The sequence below is a fragment of the Sycon ciliatum genome, chromosome 6 (assembly GCF_964019385.1).
Source record: "Sycon ciliatum chromosome 6, ocSycCili1.1, whole genome shotgun sequence".
NCBI classification, from domain to species: Eukaryota; Metazoa; Porifera; class Calcarea; order Leucosolenida; family Sycettidae; genus Sycon; species Sycon ciliatum.
This window is the reverse complement of record NC_088648.1, coordinates 35,580,731-35,604,234: the sequence shown is the minus strand read 5'-3', so window position 1 is coordinate 35,604,234 and position 23,504 is coordinate 35,580,731. Positions and strand designations below refer to the sequence as shown.

The 23,504-nt window shown below is 46.2% G+C and overlaps 1 protein-coding gene across 1 annotated transcript; it reads right to left on the bottom strand.

Annotated features, from left to right (window-relative positions):
• Positions 1-14,185: 14,185 nt before the first annotated feature.
• LOC135819961 (uncharacterized) lies at positions 14,186-23,442 on the bottom strand. Its single transcript, XM_065333260.1, has 7 exons — positions 23,307-23,442; positions 22,776-22,974; positions 21,826-21,947; positions 20,564-20,750; positions 18,264-18,361; positions 17,592-17,649; positions 14,186-15,358 (listed from the first exon to the last, which is right to left on the bottom strand). The coding sequence occupies exons 2-7, from the start codon at positions 22,957-22,959 to the stop codon at positions 15,051-15,053; spliced, it is 957 nt and encodes a 318-aa protein (XP_065189332.1). The 5' UTR covers positions 22,960-22,974; positions 23,307-23,442; the 3' UTR covers positions 14,186-15,050.
• Positions 23,443-23,504: the final 62 nt, after the last annotated feature.

Sequence of the window (23,504 nt, the reverse complement as noted above, 5' to 3'; positions counted from 1 at the left end):
CCATTGCTGCTTCTGTACTTGTTTTAAGTTTGGATCCCGCGCATGGACAGAATGGGCAAGAAAATGTGAAAAAAATGTAAATGCATTTTTTTTACTCCTGGGTGGCTCGCACACCGTGGGACTATGCCGGAATGTGGAACTTTTCCGGCCTGGAAAGCCTGTCAGTGAGGCGCAAGAACTTTTAAATCATGTCCAGAGGCCCAGCATAGTGGCTGGAGTGTGTGGTGCAAGTTTCACTCAAATCAATTGAAAGACACCAAAGTTAAGGTCAAATCAATGTCAAAATTATGTCAGCCCTTGCTCTTCCCCCTGCTTCAGATCGGTATGGTCTTTTCTCTTAGTTTTCTAGGCTCACATCGTTGGAACTCTCTACCTGCTGACATTTGCCTATGCACATCTGTTTCTCGCTTCCGTAACCTTGTATTTGCACAATAAGGGTAACGTGAAAGAAGGCCTAAGGTGAGCACTCTTGCGTGGGGTAGTGCCTTTGCTGTTTGCGTTATGCAAAAAATACAGAATACACAAAAATACCCTCTTGAATCTATCAGGTGTGGTTTGGGAGACGCGAAACCTGGAAATTGGGAAAATAGTTATGCCCAAGATATTTGCAGTTTCTCTCCAATAGACGTGTCAAAAGATTGCTAGAAAACCATCTGTGAAGGGTGGGGACAAAAAAGAGGATTGAGAGATAATCTCATTGCCTGGATGAGCCATATGGGAATCGAACCCACGAAATGTGCACTGTATACGGGGAAATACCCGTAGGTTTATGTGCTCGAGTCAACTGCTGCACATAGCTGCCAAACAACAGCTCAGATTTACACACAGGCAATTCATGTATTTAAACATGACATCGGTAAGTATGCAGAACTGGGATAACAATTGGTATAAAGTTAGGCAAACTTGAATTTCCTAAGACATACAAAAATACGCGAGGTGACGCTAACTATTCCACAGACCACCGCTACAGTGAAACCAATGTTCATTAAAGTGTTTGTTCGGTTACTTCTTGAAGTGAAATTCACTTAAAACTGGTGGAGGAGATGGTCTGAGGTGGCACCCATTTCCAGAGAGCGTTGTCACAATCTTCCCCGAAACTATATCTTCCCCTTGTCATTTTTCCATAGCCGCACAGGGCTAATAGCTTTCAATTTGCTTTTTTCAATATTATTACAACACAAAAGGAGTGTTGTACGAAAACTTGTTCGAATCATCTTTTTCCATCGCTTTTTTCTTCTTATATGTATTTTTCCTCACCATTTAGATTGTTTTTGCATCGTCTCCATCGCTTACATTGATATTGGAGTTATCCAAATGTCACTTCAGCTCGTCCTAATTATTGCCATACAAAAGGAATGCAAATATTATATTATATTTCAGATTCCAGGGCCACGTTGAGGGGCCATATCCCACCACACATGGCTGCTTCTGGACTTGTTTTAAGTTTAGATCCCGCGCATGGACAGAATAGGCAAGAAAATGTGAAAAAATTGTAAATGCGTTTTTTTACTCCTGGGTGGCTCGTACACCGTGGCACTATGCCGGAATGTGGAACATTTCCGGCCTGGAAAGCCTGTCAGTGAGGCGCAAGAAATTTTAAATCATGTCCAGAGGGCCAGCATAGTGGCTGGAGTGTGTGGTGCAAATGTCACTCAAATCAATTGAAAGACACCAAAGTTAAGGTCAAATCAATGTCAAAATTATGTCAGCCCTTGCTCTTCCCCCTGCTTCAAATCGGTATGGTCTTTTCTCTTAATTTTCTAGGATCAGATCGTTGGAACTCTCTATCTGCTGACATTTGCCTATGCACATCTGTTTCTCGCTTCCGTAACCTTGTATTGGCCCATTTAGGGTACCGTGAAAGAAGGCCTAAGGTGAGCACTCTTGCGTGGGGTAGTGCCTTTGCTGTTTGCGTTATGCAAAAATGTAGAATAAACAAAAATACCCTCTTGAATCTAGCAGGTGTGGTTTGCGAGACGCGAAACCTGGAAATTGGGAATATAGTTATGCCCAAGATATTTGCAGTTTCTCTCCAATAGGCGTGTCAAAAGATTGCTAGAAAATCATCTGTGACCGGTGGGGACAAAAAAGAGGATTGAGAGATAATCTCGTGTCCTGGATGAGCCATATGGGAATCGAACCCACGAAATGTGCACTGTATACGGGGCAATACCCGTAGGTTTATGTGCTCGAGTCAACTGCTGCACATAGCTGCCAAACAATAGCTCAGTTTTACACACAGGCAATTCATGTATTTAAACATGACATCGGTAAGTATGCAGAACTGGGATAACAATTGGTATAAAGATAGGCAAACTTGAATTTCCTAAGACATACAAAAATACGCGAGGTGACGCTAACTATTCCACAGACCACCGCTACAGTGAAACCAATGTTCATTAAAGTGTTTGTTCGGTTACTTCTTGAAGTGAAATTCACTTAAAACTGGTGGAGGAGATGGTCTTAGGTGGCACCCATTTCCAGAGAGCGCTGTCACAATCTTCCCCGAGACTATATCTTCCCCATGTCATTTTTCCACAGCCGCACAGAGCTAATAGCTTTCAATTTGCTTTTTTCAATATTTTTACAACACAAAAGGAGTGTTGAACGAAAACTTGTTCGAATCATCTTTTTCCATCGCTTTTTTCTTCTTACACGTATTATTCCTCACCATTTAGATTGTTTTTGCATCGTCTTCATCGCTTACATTGATATTGGAGTTATCCAAATGTCACTTCAGCTCGTCCTACTTATTGCCATACAAAAGGAATGCAAATATTATATTTTAGTTCAGATTCCAGAGCCACGTTGAGGGGCCATATCCCACTACCCAAGGCTGCTTCTGTACTTGTTTTAAGTTTGGATCCCGCGCATGGACAGAATAGGCAAGAAAATGTGAAAAAATTGTAAATGCATTTTTTTACTCCTGGGTGGCTCGCACACCATGGCACTATGCCGGAATGTGGAACTTTTCCGGCCTGGAAAGCCTGTCACTGAGGCGCAAGAACTTTTAAATCATGTCCAGAGGCCCAGCATAGTGACTGGAGTGTGTGGTGCAAATTTCACTCAAATCAATTGAAAGACACCAAAGTTAAGGTCAAATCAATGTCAAAATTATGATGTCAGCCCTTGCTCTTCCCCCTGCTTCAGATCGGTATGGTCTCTTCTCTTAGTTTTCTAGGCTCGCATCGTTGGAACTCTCTACCTGCTGACATTTGCCTATACACATCTGTTTCTCGCTTCCGTAACCTTTTATTTGCACAATAAGGGTACCGTGAAAGAAGGCCTAAGGTGAGCACTCTTGCGTGGGGTAGTGCCTTTGCTCTTTGCGTTATGCAAAAAATACAGAATAAACAAAAATACCCTCTTGAATCTAGCAGGTGGGGTTTGGGAGACGCGAAACCTGGAAATTGGGAATATAGTTATGCCCAAGATGTTTGCAGTTTCTCTCCAATAGGCGTGTCAAAAGATTGCTAGAAAATCATCTGTGACCGGTGGGGACAAAAAGGAGGATTGAGAGATAATCTCGTGTCCTGGATGAGCCATATGGGAATCGAACCCACGAAATGTGCACTTTATACGGGGAAATACCCGTAGGTTTATGTGCTCGAGTCAACTCCTGCACATAGCTGCCAAACAATAGCTCAGTTTTACACACACGCAATTCATGTATTTAAACATGACATCGGTAAGTATGCAGAACGGGGATAACAATTGGTATAAAGATAGGCAAACTTGAATTTCCTAAGACATACAAAAATACGCGAGGTGACGCTAACTATTCCACAGACCACCGCTACTGTGAAACCAATGTTCATTAAAGTGTTTGTTCGGTTACTTCTTGAAGTGAATTTCACTTAAAACTGGTGGAGGAGATGGTCTTAGGTGGCAGCCATTTCCAGAGAGCGCTGCCACAATCTTCCCCGAGTCTATATCTTCCCCATGTCATTTTTCCACAGCTTCACAGAGCTAATAGCTTTCAATTTGCTTTTTTCAATATTATTACAACACAAAAGGAGTGTTGTACGATAACTTGTTCGAATCATCTTTTTCCATCGCTTTTTTCTTCTTACATGTATTTTTCCTAAAGTCGGCGGAATAGCGCGAGCTCTGGTGTGGGGAGCAAACCCTTTCTTACAAATCATCGCCGAAGTCGCAACCACTACTTCGTACTGTTGTGCCCGGCGCCGGCTTGCGACTAGTTGGTTTGGTGGTGACAGTGTTGCGAATGACCGAGGGTCCTCAACGTCTGGTCTCACCGTCCAGGAGCGACACTGACTCACGCTGCTATCTGGTGTTCACGAGGTGTTTGTCGCGCTGGAAATGGAGCGTCTCTGTAAGTTTGTGCCCCTGGTGATGTTTGTGCCTGGAAAGCACTATATAAGTGGTGCTCTTCAGGCACAATCTTCCTGAGCCTACTCAAGCTCAACTGATGAGGGGTGAATTCCCCGAAACACTGTGTATTGAGCAGGGAGTGGTGCTTTCTTGCAGGTTTGCCGAGTCGAAGGTTCGATGGACGTCTCGTGTGCTCTGGATGGCAGTCGTGAGTCAGTCAAGTGTCGAGTAAAGTCGGCGGAATAGCGCGAGCTCCGGTGTGGGGAGCAAACCCTTTCTTATGTATTTTTCCTCACCATTTAGATTATTTTTGCATCGTCTCCATCGCTTACATTGATATTAGAGTTATCCAAATGTCACTTCAGCTCGTCCTGCTTATTGCCATACGAAAAGAATGCAAATATTATATTTTAGTTCAGATTCCAGGGCCACGTTGAGGGGCCATATCTCACCACCCATGGCTGCTTCTGGACTTGTTTTAAGTTTGGATCCCGCGCATGGACAGAATGGGCAAGAAAATGTGAAAAAAATTGTAAATGCATTTTTTTACTCCTGGGTGGCTCGCACACCGTTGAACTATGCCGGAAGTTTGAACTTTTCCGGCCTGGAAAGCCTGTCAGTGAGGCGCAAGAACATTTAAATCATGTCCAGAGGGCCAGCATAGTGGCTGGAGTGTGTGGTGCAAATTTCACTCAATTCAATTGAAAGACACCAAAGTTAAGGTCAAATCAATGTCAAACTTATGCCAGCCCTTGCTCTTCCCCCTGCTCCAGATCGGTATGGTCTTTTCTCTTAGTTTTCTAGGCTCACATCGTTGGAGCTCTCTACCTGCTGACATTTGCCTATGCACATCTGTTTCTCGCTTGCGTAACCTTGTATTTGCACATTAAGGGTACCGTCAAAGAAGGCCTAAGGTGAGCACTCTTGCGTGGGGTAGTGCCTTTGCTGTTTGCGTGATGCAAAAATAAATAAAGAATAAACAAAAATACCCTCTTGAATCTAGCAGGTGTGGTTTGGGAGACGCGAAACCTGAAAATTGGGAATATAGTTATGCCCAAGATATTTGCAGTTTCTCTCCAATAGGCGTGTCAAAAGATTGCTAGAAAACCATTATGTGAACGGTCGGGACAAAAAAGAGGATTGAGAGATAATCTCATTGCCTGGATGAGCCATATGGGAATCGAACCCACGAAATGTGCACTGTATACGGGGCAAAACCCGTAGGTTTATGTGCTCGAGTCAACTGCTGTACACAGCTGCCAAACAATAGCTCAGTTTTACACACAGGCAATTCATGTATTTAAACATGACATCGGCAAGTATGCAGAACTGGGATAACAATTGGTATAAAGATAGGCAAACTTGAATTTCCTAAGACATACAAAAATACGCGAGGTGGCGCTAACTATTCCACAGACCACCGCTACTGTAAAACCAATGTTCATTTAAGTGTTTGTTCGGTTACTTCTTGAAGTGAAATTCACTTAAAACTGGTGGAGGAGATGGTCTTAGGTGGCACCCATTTCCAGAGAGCGCTCTCACAATCTGCCCCGAAACTATATCTTCCCCATGTCATTTTTCCACAGCCGCACAGGGCTAATAGCTTTCAATTTGCTTTTTTCTATATTATTACAACAAAAAAGGAGTGTTGTACGAAAACTTGTGAGAATCATCTTTTTCCATCGCTTTTTTCTTCTTATATGTATTTTTCCTCACCATTTAGATTGTTTTTGCATCGTCTCCATCGCTTACATTGATATTGGAGTTATCCAAATGTCACTTCAGCTCGTCCTACTTATTGCCATACAAAAGGAATGCATATATTATATTATAGTTCAGATTCCAGGGCCACGTTGAGGGGCCATATCCCACCACACATTGCTGCTTCTGGACTTGTTTTAAGTTTTGATCCCGCGCATGGATAGAATAGGCAAGAAAATGTGAAAAAATTGTAAATGCATTTTTTTTACTCCTGGGTGGCTCGCACACCGTGGCACTATGCCGGAATGTGGAACGTTTCCGGCCTGGAAAGCCTGTCAGGGAGGCGGAAGAACTTTTAAATCATGTCCAGAGTGCCAGCATAGTGGCTGGAGTATGTGGTGCAAATGTCACTCAAATCAATTGAAAGACACCAAAGTTAAGGTCAAATCAATGTCAAAATTATGTCAGCCCTTGCTCTTCCCCCTGCTTCAAATCGGTATGGTCTTTTCTCTTCTTTTTCTAGGCTCAGATCGTTAGAACTCTCTATCTGCTGACATTTGCCTATGCACATCTGTTTCTCGCTTCCGTAACCTTGTATTGGCACATTTAGGGTACCGTGAAAGAAGGCCTAAGGTGAGCACTCTTGCGTCGGGTAGTGCCTTTGCTGTTTGCGTTATGCAAAAAAGGTGAAATAAACAAAAATACCCTCTTGAATCTAGCAGGTGTGGTTTGCGAGACGCGAAACCTGGAAATTGGGAATATAGTTTTGCCCAAGATATTTGCAGTTTCTCTCCAATAGGCGTGTCAAAAGATTGCTAGAAAATCATCTGTGACCGGTGGGGACAAAAAGGAGGATTGAGAGATAATCTCGTGTCCTGGATGAGCCATATGGGAATCGAACCCACGAAATGTGCACTTTATACGGGGAAATACCCGTAGGTTTATGTGCTCGAGTCAACTCCTGCACATAGCTGCCAAACAATAGCTCAGTTTTACACACAGGCAATTCATGTATTTAAACATGACATCGGTAAGTATGCAGAACTGGGATAACAATTGGTAGAAAGATAGGCAAACTTGAATTTCCTAAGACATACAAAAATACGCGAGGTGATGCTAACTATTCCACAGACCACCGCTACAGTGAAACCAATGTTCATTAAAGTGTTTCTTCGGTTACTTCTTGAAGTGAAATTCACTTAAAACTGGTGGAGGAGATGGTCTTAGGTGGCACCCATTTCCAGAGAGCGCTGTCACAATTTTCCCCGAGACTATAATATCTTCCCCATTTCAATTTTCGACAGCCACACAGAGCTAATAGCTTTCAATTTGCTTTTTCCAATATTATTACAACACAAAAGGAGTGTTGTACGAAAACTTGTTCGAACCATCTTTTTTCCATCGCTTTTTTCTTCTAACATGTATTTTTCCTCACCATTTAGATTGTTTTTGCATCGTCTCCATCGCTTACATTGATATTGGAGTTATCCAAATGTCACTTCAGCTCGTACTGCTTATTGCCATACGAGAAGAATGCAAATATTATATTTTAGTTCAGATTCCAGTGCCACGTTGAGGGGCCATATCCCACCACACATGGCTGGTTCTGTACTTGTTTTAAGTTTGGATCCCGCGCATGGACAGAATGGGCAAGAAAATGTGGAAAAATTGTAAATGCATTTTTATTACTTCTGGGTGGCTCGCACACCGTGGCACTATGCCGAGCGTTGGAACTTTTCCCGCCTGGAAAGCCAGTCAGTGAGGCGCAAGAACTTTTAAATCATGTCCTGAGGGCCTGCATAGTAGCAGGAGTGTGTGGGGAAATGTTCACTCAAATCCATTGAGATACACCAAAGTTAGGATCAATTTAATGTCATAATATGTCAGCCCTTGCTCTTCCCCCTGCTTCAAATCGGTATGGTCTTTTTCTCTTAGTTTTCTAGGCTCAGATCGTTGGAACTCTCTACCTGCTGACATTCGCCTATGCACATCTGTTTCTCGGTTCCGTAACCTTGTATTGGCACATTTCGGGTACCGTGAAAGAAGGCCTAAGGTGAGCACTCTTGCGTGGGGTAGTGCCTTTGCTGTTTGCCTTATGCAAAAATATAGAATAAACAAAAATACCCTCTTGAATCTCGCAGGTGTGGTTTGGGAGACTCGAAACCTGGAAATTGGGAATATAGTTATGCCCAAGATATTTGCAGTTTCTCTCCAATAGGCGTGTCAAAAGATTGCTAGAAAACCATCTGTGACCGGTGGGGACAAAAAAGAGGATTGAGAGATAATCTCATTGCCTGGATGAGCCATATGGGAATCGAACCCACGAAATGTGCACTGTATACGGGGCAATACCCGTAGGTTTACATGTATGTGCTCGCGTCAACTGCTGCACATAGTTGCCAAACAATAGCTCAGTTTTACACAAAGGCAATTCATGTATTTAAACATGACATCGGTAAGTATGCAGAACTGGAATAACAATTGGTATAAAGATAGGCAAACTTGAATTTCCTAAGACATACAAAAATACGCGAGGTGACGCTAACTATTCCACAGACCACCGCTACAGTGAAACCAATGTTCATTAAAGTGTTTGTTCGGTTACTTCTTGAAGTCAAATTCACTAAAAACTGGTGGAGAAGATGGTCTTAGGTGGCAGCCATTTCCAGAGAGCGCTGTCACAATCTTCCCCGAGACTATATCTTCCCCATGTCATTTTTCCACAGCCGCACAGAGCTAATAGCTTTCGACTTGCATTTTTCAATATTATTACAACACAAAAGGAATGCAAATATTATAATATTATGTTAGTTCAAATTCCAGGGCCACGTTGAGGGGCCATATCCCACCATCCATCGCTGGTTGTGGACTTTTTTTAAGTTTGGATCCCGCGCCCGGACAGAATGGGCAAGAGAATGTGAAAAAAATTGTAAATGCATTTTCCGTGCCGATGAGGGGAGACACAATCAGAGATGTTGACATATATAAGGAAGAGCATTCGTCAATTAAAATAAAGATACTGCCTTGTGGCACACCGGCTTGGATTGGGTAGTACGAGGAGGTCTGACCACCAACAATAGATGATATGCCAAATAACGCGCAACTAGACTTGAGAGGGCATCGCACACAAGTTGCATACACATTATACTACAATGTGTGCACGGTAGTCCCTGAGCTCTGCAAGAATGCAAGTCACAGGTAACCGTACAACTTTGAACTTTGTATGCAACTACTCTGCAATGCCCTCTCAAGTCTAGTTGCACGTTATTTGGCATAATTATCATCTATAGGCCTTATCTTCCTTTCCTGAAGGTCCGAGCGATCGGAGCGAAACCAAGACAGAATTGACCCGCCAATGCCGGAAATTTTACCTCTATTCAGTATAGCAGTGTGCGAAACGTTATCGAAAGCACCAGCTATGGCGACTGCAACAAGCCGAGCGATTCCATTGCGACCCACTATGTCGTACCACTCATGATGGAGGGCAGTGAGGAGGTCGTCAGTTCCAAGTCCACGGCGGAAGCCAAATTGCGTGGGAGATAGGATCATGTGACGTTCTATGTGATTGACAATTTGCCTGTTGATGATGGTCTCCATAATCTTTGACGCAATACTCAGAAGGGAAACAGGTCGTTAATTTCTCACTGCTGCTTTGGAAACGCGCTTGTGGATAGGCACGTCGTTTGCCGTCTTCCAGGGGTTGGGATGATGCGAGCAGCGTAGGCAGAGGGCGAACAGCTTAGTCAGAGGGGGTGCGAGCTCTTTCGCACACTCTCGAAGAACCCGTGCTGGTAGACTATCTGGACCAGTGGCTTTGTTGACTTGGAGCTTAAGGATCTTCCTCTGAACCTCAGCATTGCGAAAGCGGATCATGCCGATTGCTGGTGGGTTGTGTTGCTTGGGTCTTGGAAGGCTGGACGGGTCAATGTCATTGTCTCCAAGACTGCATTTCTGTGAAAAGAAATCCACAAAACATTTATTTTCATTCGACTTCTCCTTCGCGGTGCGTTGCTCTCTGCTGTTCTCATCAAAGAGTGTGGGAATATCAGACTGGTGTCCAAAACCACCTGCACGCTTAATTGTAGACCATCATCCCTTGTCTTTGAGACAGCCAGTTGTAAGCTTAGTGCGAAGTGTAATCTGTTCGGCAGCTTGTGCTCTTGCCATTGTTCGACCATTCTGTGCCACGGCATCGGACTACGTAACATACTTTGTAACTGTTGTCAGCCTGGATTCCGCTGCCACGCCTTCCAAGGCTTGAAGCCCGTTCCTTTGCGGCGACAGCAGCATTGCACTCAGGTGTCCACCAAGTCGGATTCGATGGGCGTGTGATAAGTCTTTCTTTATTATTTTCGAGCTGGGAATGTGAACATAGTAAAAGAAAAAAAGTTGGTTGCTAGGGATGAACATTGCCATGCCCTGCTGAATTTGCTGAGTCGGACGTGTGCAGGCCTCCTCTGGGTCATCCTGTAGAAGGGAATCCCAGTCCGAGGTGCGCAGGAATGCTCGCAGGCGACTCCAGTCAGCAAGGCTGTAGCGCCACACACGCCTAGATGTGGGAGGCTCCCTAGCGGGTGCTGCTGAGGCAAAGGAACAAAGTACAACTTGGTGGTCAGAACTTTCGGTAACAGGGAGGTACGGGTTTCCGGATAGTCGGAAAGGATTAGATCAAGAGTATTGAACCCATGAGTGGGAGCGGTGCCCAGCAGCCACCTCTTCCATGTACTCACCGGCTGAAGTTGTCTTCGTGCTTACACGCCACCTGGCATTGTGCACATTGAAGTCCCCTGCGAGGATGGTGTGAGCAGCGCCGTGTCGGCGGTAGACAGCTCCAATAGCCGTCTTCAGGCTCTGCGTGTTCAAAACAGTCTGCCAGATGACCTCATGAGCATCGGATTGGTATCTCTCCAAGTGCTGATAAACGAGCCCCTGCTTCAGCCAGACAGCAATTCCGCCACCATTGGCAGTTCTGTCCCGGCGGATAGGGCCCAGTGTCTGCTCTCGGATTGTAGGACAGCCGGGTACACGTGTACCTGGCGCAACCATTTCAACAGGGTCGGAGCCAGGTACACAAAGTCATGTATTAGACGCGCGCCTCTGCATGATCTGCCACACATACAAGCCATGTAGTCAGTCCTTTGAAAGTTTCAAAGTTCGAACGTGTAAAGCAGGGAGTAGTACAATACTACTACTCCCTGGTGTAAAGTACCAACTGGGTCACAGGTGACCCGGTACTATATTTCCAACCGGGTCCAAGCGCCGCCCAACCGGGTCGATTACCCGGCTCTGGAGCAGACACTGGGGCCGGAGTAGCCTGGGATGGCTGCCTCCACTTGTGAGCATTTGTCCGAGGTAAGCTTTGACTCTGTAACCATGGCAATATCTACTGCCTGCTGGTGGAGTAGATGACGAAGTTCACCAAACTTGGAGAGTAAACTCTACAAGCTAACGTCAGCAGGAGGTTGAGCTGTGTGGAGTCAGCATGCTGGGTGCCAGTTGCACTGGTTATTCCCAGGTGCGAGCGTCGTCCAGTCATTGCACAGATATATCCCCATCCTGACTGAGAGATGCAAATGCATTGCCAACTGTGACACTAAACTTCGCAGCTTGCGTCTCGGGCGGCGAGTCACGCTGGTAGCCCCGTGATTTCTGACCTGGAGTCCGGACCTGTGCTCCACAGGTGTCATGTAGGATATCGCAATCCATGCTGTGTCCGATCTTACTGTCGTCCTTGCCGCTGCTGATGCTGGTTGTGGTGCTGCTCTGCGCTGCTTGTTGATCTCCACGGGCATCAGACTGGGTGTATTTATCGAAGTTCCACTCTCTTGTGTACTATACACAGGCCTTCGCCAGAAGCGCTTGTTGCTGAGGAACGATTCGTCCGCTGCACTGGCAACAATCCGCGCAGTGGAGGATGTTTCTTTTTGAAATAGTTTTACTTCAAAACACTTGGACATTGTGGTCAGCCTCAGCTGCTCTTGTTGCGATGAACTCCTTCAGCTGGTTCAATTCGTCCTAGTCTCAGTATCATTGTCTTTCTTATTATTTTCGAGCTGGGAATGTGAACATAGTAAAAAAAAAAAAAAAAAAAAAAAAAAAATTCCCACGTGGCTTCTCAACGGTACGAGATTGTTTCTCATTCATTTTTTGTCTCCACCTGTCAGCAATTATCTTTCTCACATTTTCTTACGTGCCCATTGGAGAGAAACTGCGCATATTTTGTGCATAACTTTATTCCCAATTTGCAGGGTTCGCGTCTCCCAAACCACACTTGCTAGATTAAAGAGGGTATTTTGGTTGTCAAGTACAATTTTCAAAAGGGTTGCCCAAAAGCTTCACGCTTATCGCGGGGGATTTCCATATTACCAAAGGCGTAGAAAAAGTGATGAACAATGGCCGAATAGAGAAAGAGTATACAGAAATAGTGTTGAGCATGCCTGGAGCATGCCTCCTTCGTGCGCGTTGTGCTTTCTGCTTCTGGTGGCTATGGCAAGCATGCCAATGCGCGCTTTTCTTGCGGATCGCGTCTCTCCTGGCTGAGAAGAGCAAGGAGCCATACGCGCAGATTTAATCTCCTTGCTGCGCTGCCGCCTTGGCTTTGCCCTGGTTCATTGTGGTGCCATGTGCCTGCGTAGCTCAAGGAACATGTTTGCACCTGCTGTGCCTGAGTTCCCTGCATGCAGTGCTAGCGGTGGCTGCGGCACGCATCCAGTGAACCTGCCGTGATCCTACTGAGTCTGTCTAATCATTACTGTATCTGATGCAATTTCAAATTTGGACTTCACGGAGAACTTCACAAAGTGTTAGGAAATTAGAGGCCACATGCCACGTACTGCTCGTTTCTCTCCGAAACTCAACACCTGCAAGCCAGATATGAAAGAAAGAAAAAATCATCAGTCACACCACACTCTAATTTCCTACCACTTTGTGAAATTCTCCGTGAAGTCCAAATTTGAAATTGCAATTTGTATTTCCTCGCAGTGGACATAGGTTGATGCGCTCCCCATGATATCAAGCGAATGGCCGAGGGCCCTCTTGATTGGTGTGAGTTGCCAGTATGATGCAAGCCAGATAATGATTGATCGAAGATGGATAGATTTACCATTACTGTGGATAAGAGTCATACTGTAGCTCAGTTGGTTAGAGTATTGCTCGCGAATAGCAAGGTCCCTGGCTACTGAAAGATTTTACATCAATTAGTATTAGGGAGGAGGGAAAAGTGGGAAGTGAGTGCGCGGAGAGCGTAGCTACAATGTAGTGCCACGCCAAACATCATTAACAACGTGCTCTGACCATGCAGGAAAGAGTGAAATGTCACTGGTGCGCACCACTACTAGTTGCTGGTGACTGCTCACCAGTTCAATGTATTGTCAGAAGAGTCTGACTACCACTGACTATACTGAGCCTGGAGGAGCACATCCAATATGTAGTGATCATGGTCTCTGTCTTTCTGACCTACTGAACTATGATGCGCGTAGGCACCATTCCGTAGGCGACGAGAAGACGATAACTAGTATTAAGGCGCCAACTAGTATAAGCGAAGCGGAAATTACGAAAATGATCAATGGAAAACATGTATGTTAAAATTGATGTTCCTAATCGATTTTCTTGAGACTATCATCAGGGAATAATCGTCTCACAATAGAAGCTATGCGAAGAAACAAACTACTTATACGTCTATAGGATAGTGGGAAGTATACAAGAGACAAGTACATGTACTTGGTTAATCTGTTGTGGTGATTGACAGAGCGACATCCAGCACATGCCCTGAATGCTCTGACAAGGTGGAAAACCGTGTTCTTGCCCTTTTCAAACATTTCGCTGCTCGTTTTGTCGACACATCCGTTCCTCGATGGAATACTGTCTGCCAATTCGGTTCGGTGTGGCGATACCTTGGTATTGTATGGCCAATACAGTGTTCTCTGGCGTGGGGCGCAAGGCAGAAGACCGTAACCAAGGTGCACGCAAGGGAAAACCCCTAATCCAGTTTAGCATTACGAAACACCTGCACTAAAATTAGCATTATCAACTTTTTAACTAAGGGCGGTGGAGAGTAATTTTCAAGACAAAGCAAGAAAACAACACGCTTGCAAATGCGCAAGTTCACATCTCCCCGTCCAGGACACTTCATTGATAGGGTGTAAAGGGGTTTCGTTCAAACGGTTTTCTTCCTTTCTCATCAAGTACTGTTCTCACCAGGGAATAATGGCTCCACTGCTTAGAGCCTGCAACTGATAATGATTGTTTAAAGGGCAATGAGCAGGGAGTAGTAAAATACCGGTATTCTTCTACCCCCTCAGGGGGTAATAAGAAATCCATGCTTTTCACACCGTAGGTAGAATTTCATCAAGTTAAAAAAAAAGATTCACGTTTCGCGTGAGACTCGGCTGGAAGTTAACAACAACCATAATAATGAAGGGGGCAAAACGAGGACTACAATATTGTGAATAAATCACATAATACTGTTCAAACAGCGACGAGGAGTAACGCCAAATAACTGTACAAACCATAATTATCATTCTGTACACACAGTAGTACAGATCAAGGTCTAAGTACTTGCACGTGTGCAATGTTTCCAACACAGCTAGGTGTAGTTCATGTTCACCACGTGACACTGCCACGTGACACTACCACGTGACACTGCCACGTGATACTGCCACGTGACACTGCCACTGACACTGCCACGTGACACTACCACATGACACTACAGTGAAATAGCACATAACTGTACAACTCATGGCAGCTAGCATGTACAAACAGATCCAGTTGATGGATGATGGTCGATTGTTGACTGGTGTTGTTGTTGTCACCTCCAATGTTCCTTTTGGGTCGATCCTTCCCTTGAGGCTTTCCCAGAGCGAGTCTGAGCGGTGTTTACGCTGTGCGGTGCTGGAATGATTGCCGAGTCGGGGGAGATGGATGCTGTGCGGGGAGTGAGTGTTTGTTTAAAGCTAGTTGATATCATGTGAAGAGGCAGTGTCTGCTGTGTAGTGTGTCAGTGTCTGCTGGGTGTATTACGGTTTGGTACGGAGAGTCTGGGTACTTGCCCTTGTGACTTGGGAAGGGCGGGGGCCATCAATCTCACTTTGCCTTGGCTGTGCTACTGCTGATGGTGTCTTGCTTGTTTGCGATGGTGTTTGCAATGGTGTTTGCACTGATGTTGCTGATGGTGGCAGTGGCAGTGGGGTCACAGCAACTTCAGATCTTGACTGACCTTTGCCGGTGCGGTCCTTTGCAAGTGATATCTCTAACTGTTTGAACAGCGCCTCAATTTCCGGTATGGAGTGGATGAATTGTGTGAAATCCTCCAGGTCGATGAAGCCTACAACAATAAGACGGTGAGACATTTCAAGTATGGTGAGACCTGTCTAAGACGACCGCTCAATCGACAAAATGTGGTCTCTGTAACCAGGTGGTCTCTGTAACCAGGTGGTCTCTGTAAATAGGTGTCTCTGTAACCAGGTGTCTCTGTAACCAGATGGTCTCCTTAGGCAGGGTTATTTGACTGGAGGATAGCATTCCTACAGTGTAGGTCCCGCTTTTAGCGGCCTTTTAGAACAGGTGGTCACCTCGACAAGCTTCACTGTGTTTGTAAAATATACATCCACCAGTCAGGCACCATCTTCCTTAACCGAATGTGCCCCCGTCCCCAACTCAATGTGCCCACATTTGCCCGCCTCCTTGACCCGACGCGCCCCTTTCCCCAACCCAATGTGGCCCCCTTCCTCGAGGCAAGTCCCCCCCCCCCCCCCCGCCCCCAATGTCATACTTTGAACTGTAAGGACTGCCAGGTCGGAACAAGTACAGCAGCTCTAGCTAGGGAAACCAAAGCTGTCCTTTATCTGATCCAAAACCATGTTTACCATGGAAATTCTGTTGGTTCACGCGAAATTTCAGTTTAATCTGTATGTTCTAGTCCCATCTACAACTGACAATGAAAATATTAACGGCTGAGTGCGCTGCACATCAACGTTGAATTTGGAAGTGTCCTTACTCTGATGGATGCACGCAAGCGTAAGTAGTATAGGAGTATTTATTCATATTTCTCTAGGGCAGACCCCACAGACCTATGGTCTCCTTACGGGAAGTGCATGTGTATGTGTGTCTGTGTGCACATGCGTGTGCGTATGTGTGTGTGTGTGTGTATGTGTGTGTGCGTATGTGTGTGTGTGTGTCCGCGGTGTATCTTAGAATTCTTGCCAGCCCAGCAGTCCAGCCTGACAACAAACAGTTCCGGCTTGGCTAGTTGTGCATTGCTTTCCGACCAGCTACTTTGAAGCTAGTTCATCAGACTCATACCAGTGATGTATGTGTGTGTGTGTGTGTGTGTGTGTGTGTGTGTGTGTGTGTGTGTATGTGTGTGTGTGTGTGTGTGTGTGAGGCCAACAGTGCCTGAGGTGGGGTATTCACCAACAGGAGACTTGGTCGGATAGTTACGATGCCGACACTCTCCTCGTCGCCCCGACCTCGGAGTCCTTCGCGAGGCTTTGCAAGCCTGCGAGTGGAGCAAACTACCGCACGAAGACGACGACTTGGAACGACTCTGAGCGTTGGCTCATGGAATGTTCGCTCTGTTGTGGAGAGTGATGGACCACTTCTAGCGGCAGCCATGAGAGGAATCGTTTCCGATGATAAGCCAGATCCATAGCTGCTGGAGATGGCTCTCTCGAACATGGTCCCGCTCGTCGTTCTATTGTCGGCCCCGTAAGGGGACACGTGACCGTAATGGCAGTGTTTACCAGTACCAGTACCAGTGTGTGTGTGTGTGTGTGTGTGTGTGTGTGTGTGTGTGTGTGTGTGTGTGTGTGTGTGTGTGTGTGTGTGTGTGTGTGTGTGTGCGTATGTTTGTGTGTGTTTGCATTCGGCATACACAATACACTGTGCGCTGCCCACAGTTCAGTGCACTGTTCCCTGTACACATTACACTCTACACAATACACTGTTCAATTCACTGTACACATTACACATTACACTGTTCATTGCTCCCTGTACACATTACACTGTTCATTGCTCCCTGTACACATTACACTGTTCAATTCACTGTACACATTACACATTACACTGTTCATTGCTCCCTGTACACATTACACAATACACTGTTCAATTCACTGCACACAGTACACATTACACAGTACACTGTTCAGTGCTCTGTGCACAGTACACAGTACACATTACACAGCTGTTCATTGCTCCCTGTACACATTACACAATACACTGTTCAATTCACTGTACACATTACACATTACACTATTCATTGCTCCCTGTACACGTTACACTGTCCACTGTCCACTGTTCACTGTTCACTGTTCACCAGTTGAGCTGCACTAACACTATCACTATACAGTCAGACCTCGCTTATCTGGTCCTCTTCTATCCGGATCCCTCGCCATCCGGAAGAAAATAGCTGGTTACAGAAATACAGCATGCGGGATGCATCCAGCATAATCAGTGTTTGATTATCCGGTCCCCTCGTCAATCCGGACATTTTTGTGGAAAACGGATGTGTGCGGTTAAGCGAGGTCTTACTGTATCAGAATTGTACTCTACGTGGATACCTTGTTGTTTGTGGTCAGCAGCAGAAAGAAGGATATCCACTCGTTCTTCTATTGCGCTCTGCAGCGAAAAAGAAGAAGAAGAAAAACAATGACAAGAGCGACAACTTCTCCCCTAGTCGTCGCGGTTACCCCATCACTTATCGGCGCTTCTCTCCTTGTCACCACATTTCTCTCATCTGTTCAGCCCTTCTTCAAACCAGAATAATATTTGCTCAAATTTTAAAATGTTCATTGACGGCTACAAAGGGACCACAGTAACAACAAGAGTGCAATGGTAATTTTATTGTTACAATGGTCTGCGAAGCATGGAAACACGGGGTTTGAACCCACGACCCATCGTAACCCCGCCCGAGTAGGCACGGAATGAGGACACAGCCTGTTGGGGCGGGGGAGCAGTGTATCAAGAAGGACCCATGAGTGTGTGATCCCCGATAGCCTGATCGGTAGGGCACTGTCCCGGAAAGACAGGGGTGCTGGGTTCGAATGCAGCTCGTGGATCCTTCCTTTGCAACAGCTGCCATGCAGTTACCATGCAGTTGCCATGCAGTTACCATGCAGCTGCCATGCGGTCACCTTGCTGTCATCATGCTATCACCATGCAGCTACCATGCAGTCATCATGCAGTTACCATGAAGTCATCATGCAGTTACCATGCAGTAGCCATGCAGTTACCTGAGAAAGAGTCGTGTCAGCAGAGAGCCGCACTAAGCCACCAATGCTTGCTTTATCCAATACTGTCTTGTGTGGTCCTGTCAGGATCTTGAAGATAGCTGACGGAAAGAGGCAAGAGTAGTAGTAGTATTCTTTTATTCCCGTAGCTATGCAGAAGACGTTACTTCAGTAACGTCTGGCGCTAGCCAGGGTCCACACAGCTTTAATTTGGTGTTTGTGTGTTTGTGTGTTTGTGTCACGCCTGGCGCTATCCCGTACCTGTCCCGTACCGTACCGTATCATCAAACACAGCTGGCCACATACAGCTGGCCGCATTATTCAAATAGGGCTTTCAAACGCAAGATCATAACGTGAAGCAACTTGGAAGAATGAGTATGAATGCGAAGTGCAGGGGGGAATGCATGTAGGGCGATAGTGCGGGTTCGAATCCCAGGTAATGCCTCTAAAAAAAGGAAAATTGAAAAATTAATAACATTCCTATTCTGTTTTTGCCGTCATCAAGGCGGTAGATGGTGTCGTATTACCCTCGACCGTACCTGTCCCGTACCCGTCCCGTACCTGTCCTGTACCTGTCCCGTACCTGTCCCGTACCGTACCATACAATCAAAGACGGCTGGCCACAATGCATATTCAAATACGGCTTTCAAATACAAGGTCATAACGTGAAGCAACTTGGAAGAATTAGTATGTATGCGAAGTGTATCGGGGGATGCATGCAGGGCGATAGTGCGGGTTCGAATCCCAGGTTTATATGTCTAAAAACAAAAAGTAGAAATTTATAAAAATTTATAACATCCCTATGCTTTTTTGTCTAGGGGTGCGTTTGGTTGGTACGATCTAGAACAGGATCGAACAGCTGGTGCACATGGAGCAGCCTCATGCCAACCAAACGCTACTCCAGAAACAGAGCACATTTTTGTGGAAAAATGTGCCAAACTTGGTGCATTCTTCAAAATGTGTATGGATCACCATGGTCACTTTGTACGGTACGACGAGTCCAACCCAAAAGCGTATGCACGTGATCATTTGGGAGCAAAATCGATGTTCCCGCCAGGTTTCACTGTGAAAAAGTGAAACTGCTCGGTCTGCTCCGGCCTCGAGGCCGGAGCAAGCAGAACATGTTCTGGCCGACCCAGAACAGGTGCAGTCCCAACCAAACGCGCTGTTCTGGTGAATCCTGTTCTAGTTCGTACCAACCAAACGCGCCCTAGGTCATCAAGGCAAAAAAGCATAGCGTAGGGCCCTGAGCTTCCAAGCTCTCTCGTTTATAGAGGAGAAACCAAAACAGGCAGATGCCTAATAAAAATGGACCCACTGTAAGGGCACACAACAACTTCAGCAAGTGCTCGTCCCAGGTCGGCAGAGCTGCCTAAACCTCCCCACTACTGCCAGAATTCATGTCATGCGTCCTTCCCCAGCTGCAGCTCATGTTTGGCATCGAAGTGGTCTTTTTTTGTGTGTAAAAAACCCCAAACCAAAACCAAAACCTAAGCTTCAACAACAGCACGATTGAATTATCATTCACAGCACAGTCAGTGCAGAAGTTAACCAAAGTTGAACTTTTGTGAACTACCTGAATCACTTCACTCCGTTTATTGTTTCTTCTTACAGGAGAACATGTAAATGCCAGCACTCTGATAGGGCAAACACCTGTGCCAGACATACACTACACCAAGGACTAATAAATGCATAGAATTTCCAGTCAAATTACCCTGCACGGGGAACCCCCTCCACAAGGGAACAGACTTTGACCGGGGATCCCCCTTTTCGTGTGTGCTGTACACCAAGCGATTAATGACATCTATAGACATGCTGAGATTTGCGCACTATATCGTGCCTTTCCGAGGCACGATGGGATAGTTTCGAAAGGACATGGAAGTTGCACTGCCAAGGATATTGAGCCGAGACCTACCAGGATGGATTCTCGTGGTCCTGATCCTTCCAACAAGCCCAGGGTGATAAAATCAATAAATGCGAACTGAAATGAGAGAGAAATTCGTTCGGGCCTGTGCGCAAAACCGACACCAGGAGATTCAGTGCGATGGAAAGGCAGTGTGCTGGAGAAAAAGGGTATAACCCCTGATTGTTCGGGCTAACTGTTATAGACAGCTTTCAGTGTTTAACCCTTGATTGATGGGGCTATAGACATATTTCACCGCATAACTCAAACGTGTTAATGATCCTACAGACTACAGGAAACTCAGTGCGACTGCGCTTTGCACCAACGACCCTCAGTGCGACTGCGCTTCGCACCAACGACCCTCGCACCAAGGAAATTTTCGTAACTTTTTTGAACTTACATCCTGTCTGCAGCTGGATTGCATGCAGATTCCAGGTATACAAGCCTTCCACCAGGTCTTCAAATACGTAAAACTCGTCCGGGAGTGAGTACAACCCCGTTCCTGTCTCCATGGTTACCGATCTGGCCATAGCTCTGTTAGCATAGGCTGAAGTGGTGGGTGTGTGAAGTGGCAATGTGCGGAACACCTAGGCCAGGAAAGTGTACATACCCAGAGCATAGGAAAGTATCAAAAAAATTGTGCCAAGAGCTCCAGGATTGGAGTCCATTCTGATTTGAATCATGTATCCTGATTGGTTTAATCGTCAATTTAATGTAGGCATGGGCGTAGCAGCTCTGGCCAGGCCACTTCTTTTTTTCACACAATGCCAAAAGTGCCCAGAATGCAGGATTTTGCACTCCGATTTCAAATCTGTCTCGAGGGAGATCCCCCCCCCCCCCCCACCCTGCCGCCTCCGGCCAGACCATCTCCAACGGCAGTGCTGCGCGCTTGGTAGGTGAATCAGTGTCTGCTCCAGCGCCGGGTGAGCCGGGTAATCCACCCGGTTGGGCGGCGCTTGGACCCGGTTGAAAATATAGTACCGGGTCCCCTGTGACCCGGTTGGTACTTTTACACTTTCGAACTTTGAAAGGACTGACTACATGGCTTGTATGTGTCAGATACTTCTTTTTCTTTCGTAATTTTCTAATTCCTGTCCTCTCTTTTCTAAATGCGGCTTATCCATTCGCCCTTATATCATTGGGCCTAGTTCCCGTTTATTGTCAGAATTAAAATAAACCAACCAACCAGGTACATGTGTACCCGGCTCCGACCCGGTTGGAATGGTTGCGCCAGGTACACGTGTACCCGGCTGTGCTACAATCCTAGAGCAGACACTGGTGAATATACCAGCATACAATCTACCAGCATACAATATATCAGCATACAATATATCAGCATACAATATATCAGCATACCAGCCCGGCAAAGAACCACATTTTAGCCAGGTCGGTGTGGATATGGATGTTAATTGTTATTATGCAAGCTAAGGTTCACTGAGTTTCCTACAAGCATGGGGGTGTCTGCCGGTAGAATTTGAAACTCCTTGTTCACTATGGAATGGTCGTGATTAGATTCCTTGAATTCCGCTAAAGACACCCATGAAATCGATCAGTGTCTGCATCGGTATGAATTCTGGACCATTCAGAATGTGTGTAATTAAATGCCTCCACTTCGCCGCCATTGCAAACCCAAATACAACAACAACAGCAACATGCTCTTACCAGTTGGAGATTTGTGTCACGTGTTTGTAGTGTGTGCAGTTTGCTAGCGTCCAGCACACCTCTCCTATCACCACCTAACTGTACGAACCTTCTCCATAACACTTCCGTCTCAAAACCCGGCACTGACGAACGGCAGTGAGTGATGGAGACAATGCCAAACCATTACACACACATACATGTAGAAAGACACACACACACACACACTTACACAGACACCATGTACCATACACACACACACACACACACGTACAAACACACACGCAATGAGAACAGTACAAAGAAAAACACAAAATGACATTGACTTGGGTGTTACAGTGGAGTCATCCCATTCCGGCACCCCGCCCTACTCCTCTTTGTCCTGGCATTGCCCCCCCCCCCCCCGCCCTACTCCTCTTTGTCCTGGCATTGCCCCCCCCCCCCCCCGCCCTACTCCTCTTTGTCCTGGCATTGCCCCCCCCCCCCCGCCCCAGCGGCCCCACTCCTTCTTGTCCCGGCATTGCCCCCCCCCCCCCCGCCCCACTCCTTCTTGTCCCGGCATTGCCCCCCCCCCCTAATGTGTATGTGTACGTGATGTCATGGAAACCGCTTTGCCACGGGTCAGGGCAACCCTGCGCGTGAGCTCATATTATTCGTTTGAGTTTCTTGAAGAAGTTAGATGTTTGTCCCAGGACTCCTTTTGTTCTCTGAGAGTGAGAGTTGGACACGCAGAGCTAGAGGCGAACATAACACCCCTCTCTCTCCCCCCCCCCCCCCTCCCCCTCTTCCCCGCAGTCCCTGTACAGGCAGACAATCCAATTATCCTGGCCCCAGCAGTCCCTGGTGCTGATAGTGCCTGCTATCGGCTATCCCCCGTGTCCCTGACATGATATTCATACCGAGAGCATACACCGCTAGCATCCAGGTCAGTGACATAGTCATTGCTGCATGATGACCTGGTGAGTCGGACTCACCTCCATATTTCTCTGCTACGTGATACACGTAATCTTGCCTATTGCTCTCTTCATAGAACTCGCCTTGTGCCACCGACTCACTGACGCTACCCGTTCTAGCTGTTCCAGCTGCACTGGGTCCTGCTGTAGTGTTACCACTACTGCCGGAATACTCGCTACTGAGATCGAACTGAGCTGCTCCCATTCTGCAAATCTGGTACTACAGTACGGAACGTGGACCAAGGAAGAGACGGCAGAATGGTACATTCAATTTCATTCCGCTAATACTAAATGGTATACTAGTAATGGACCTAGTACACTTCGAAATGTTCACATCAATGATTTTGTCCATGTCAGAGATTGTCACGAAAGCTAGCTACTGGTCTACTCAGGCTAGTGTTTCCCGCGACAAGGACTCGGTTCAAATTCGGGAAATCGCTAGCTGGTGAACAGGAACACCCTCAAAACATTTTCAGACGGGACGGAATTTTCTGACCACCAGCCAACACTGTAACTGAGGGGAAGTAATTTTTAAAAGTTTTAGTTACTAACGTCTTGCTGATGTGAAGGTCAGAAGCGGTAGTCCGCACAGAGACTTTTGTCCCAGTCCGTTTGAGGGCTTCCACTGTTCCAGCTCAAGCGAAGACTTCACTCAGATCTCTTTAGTTTAGGTTCTCATTCATTGATGACCGCGCGCTGTCTCTCAATGCCAGTCTCCGTCATGCTGTGATGTTTGAAGAAAATGCAACC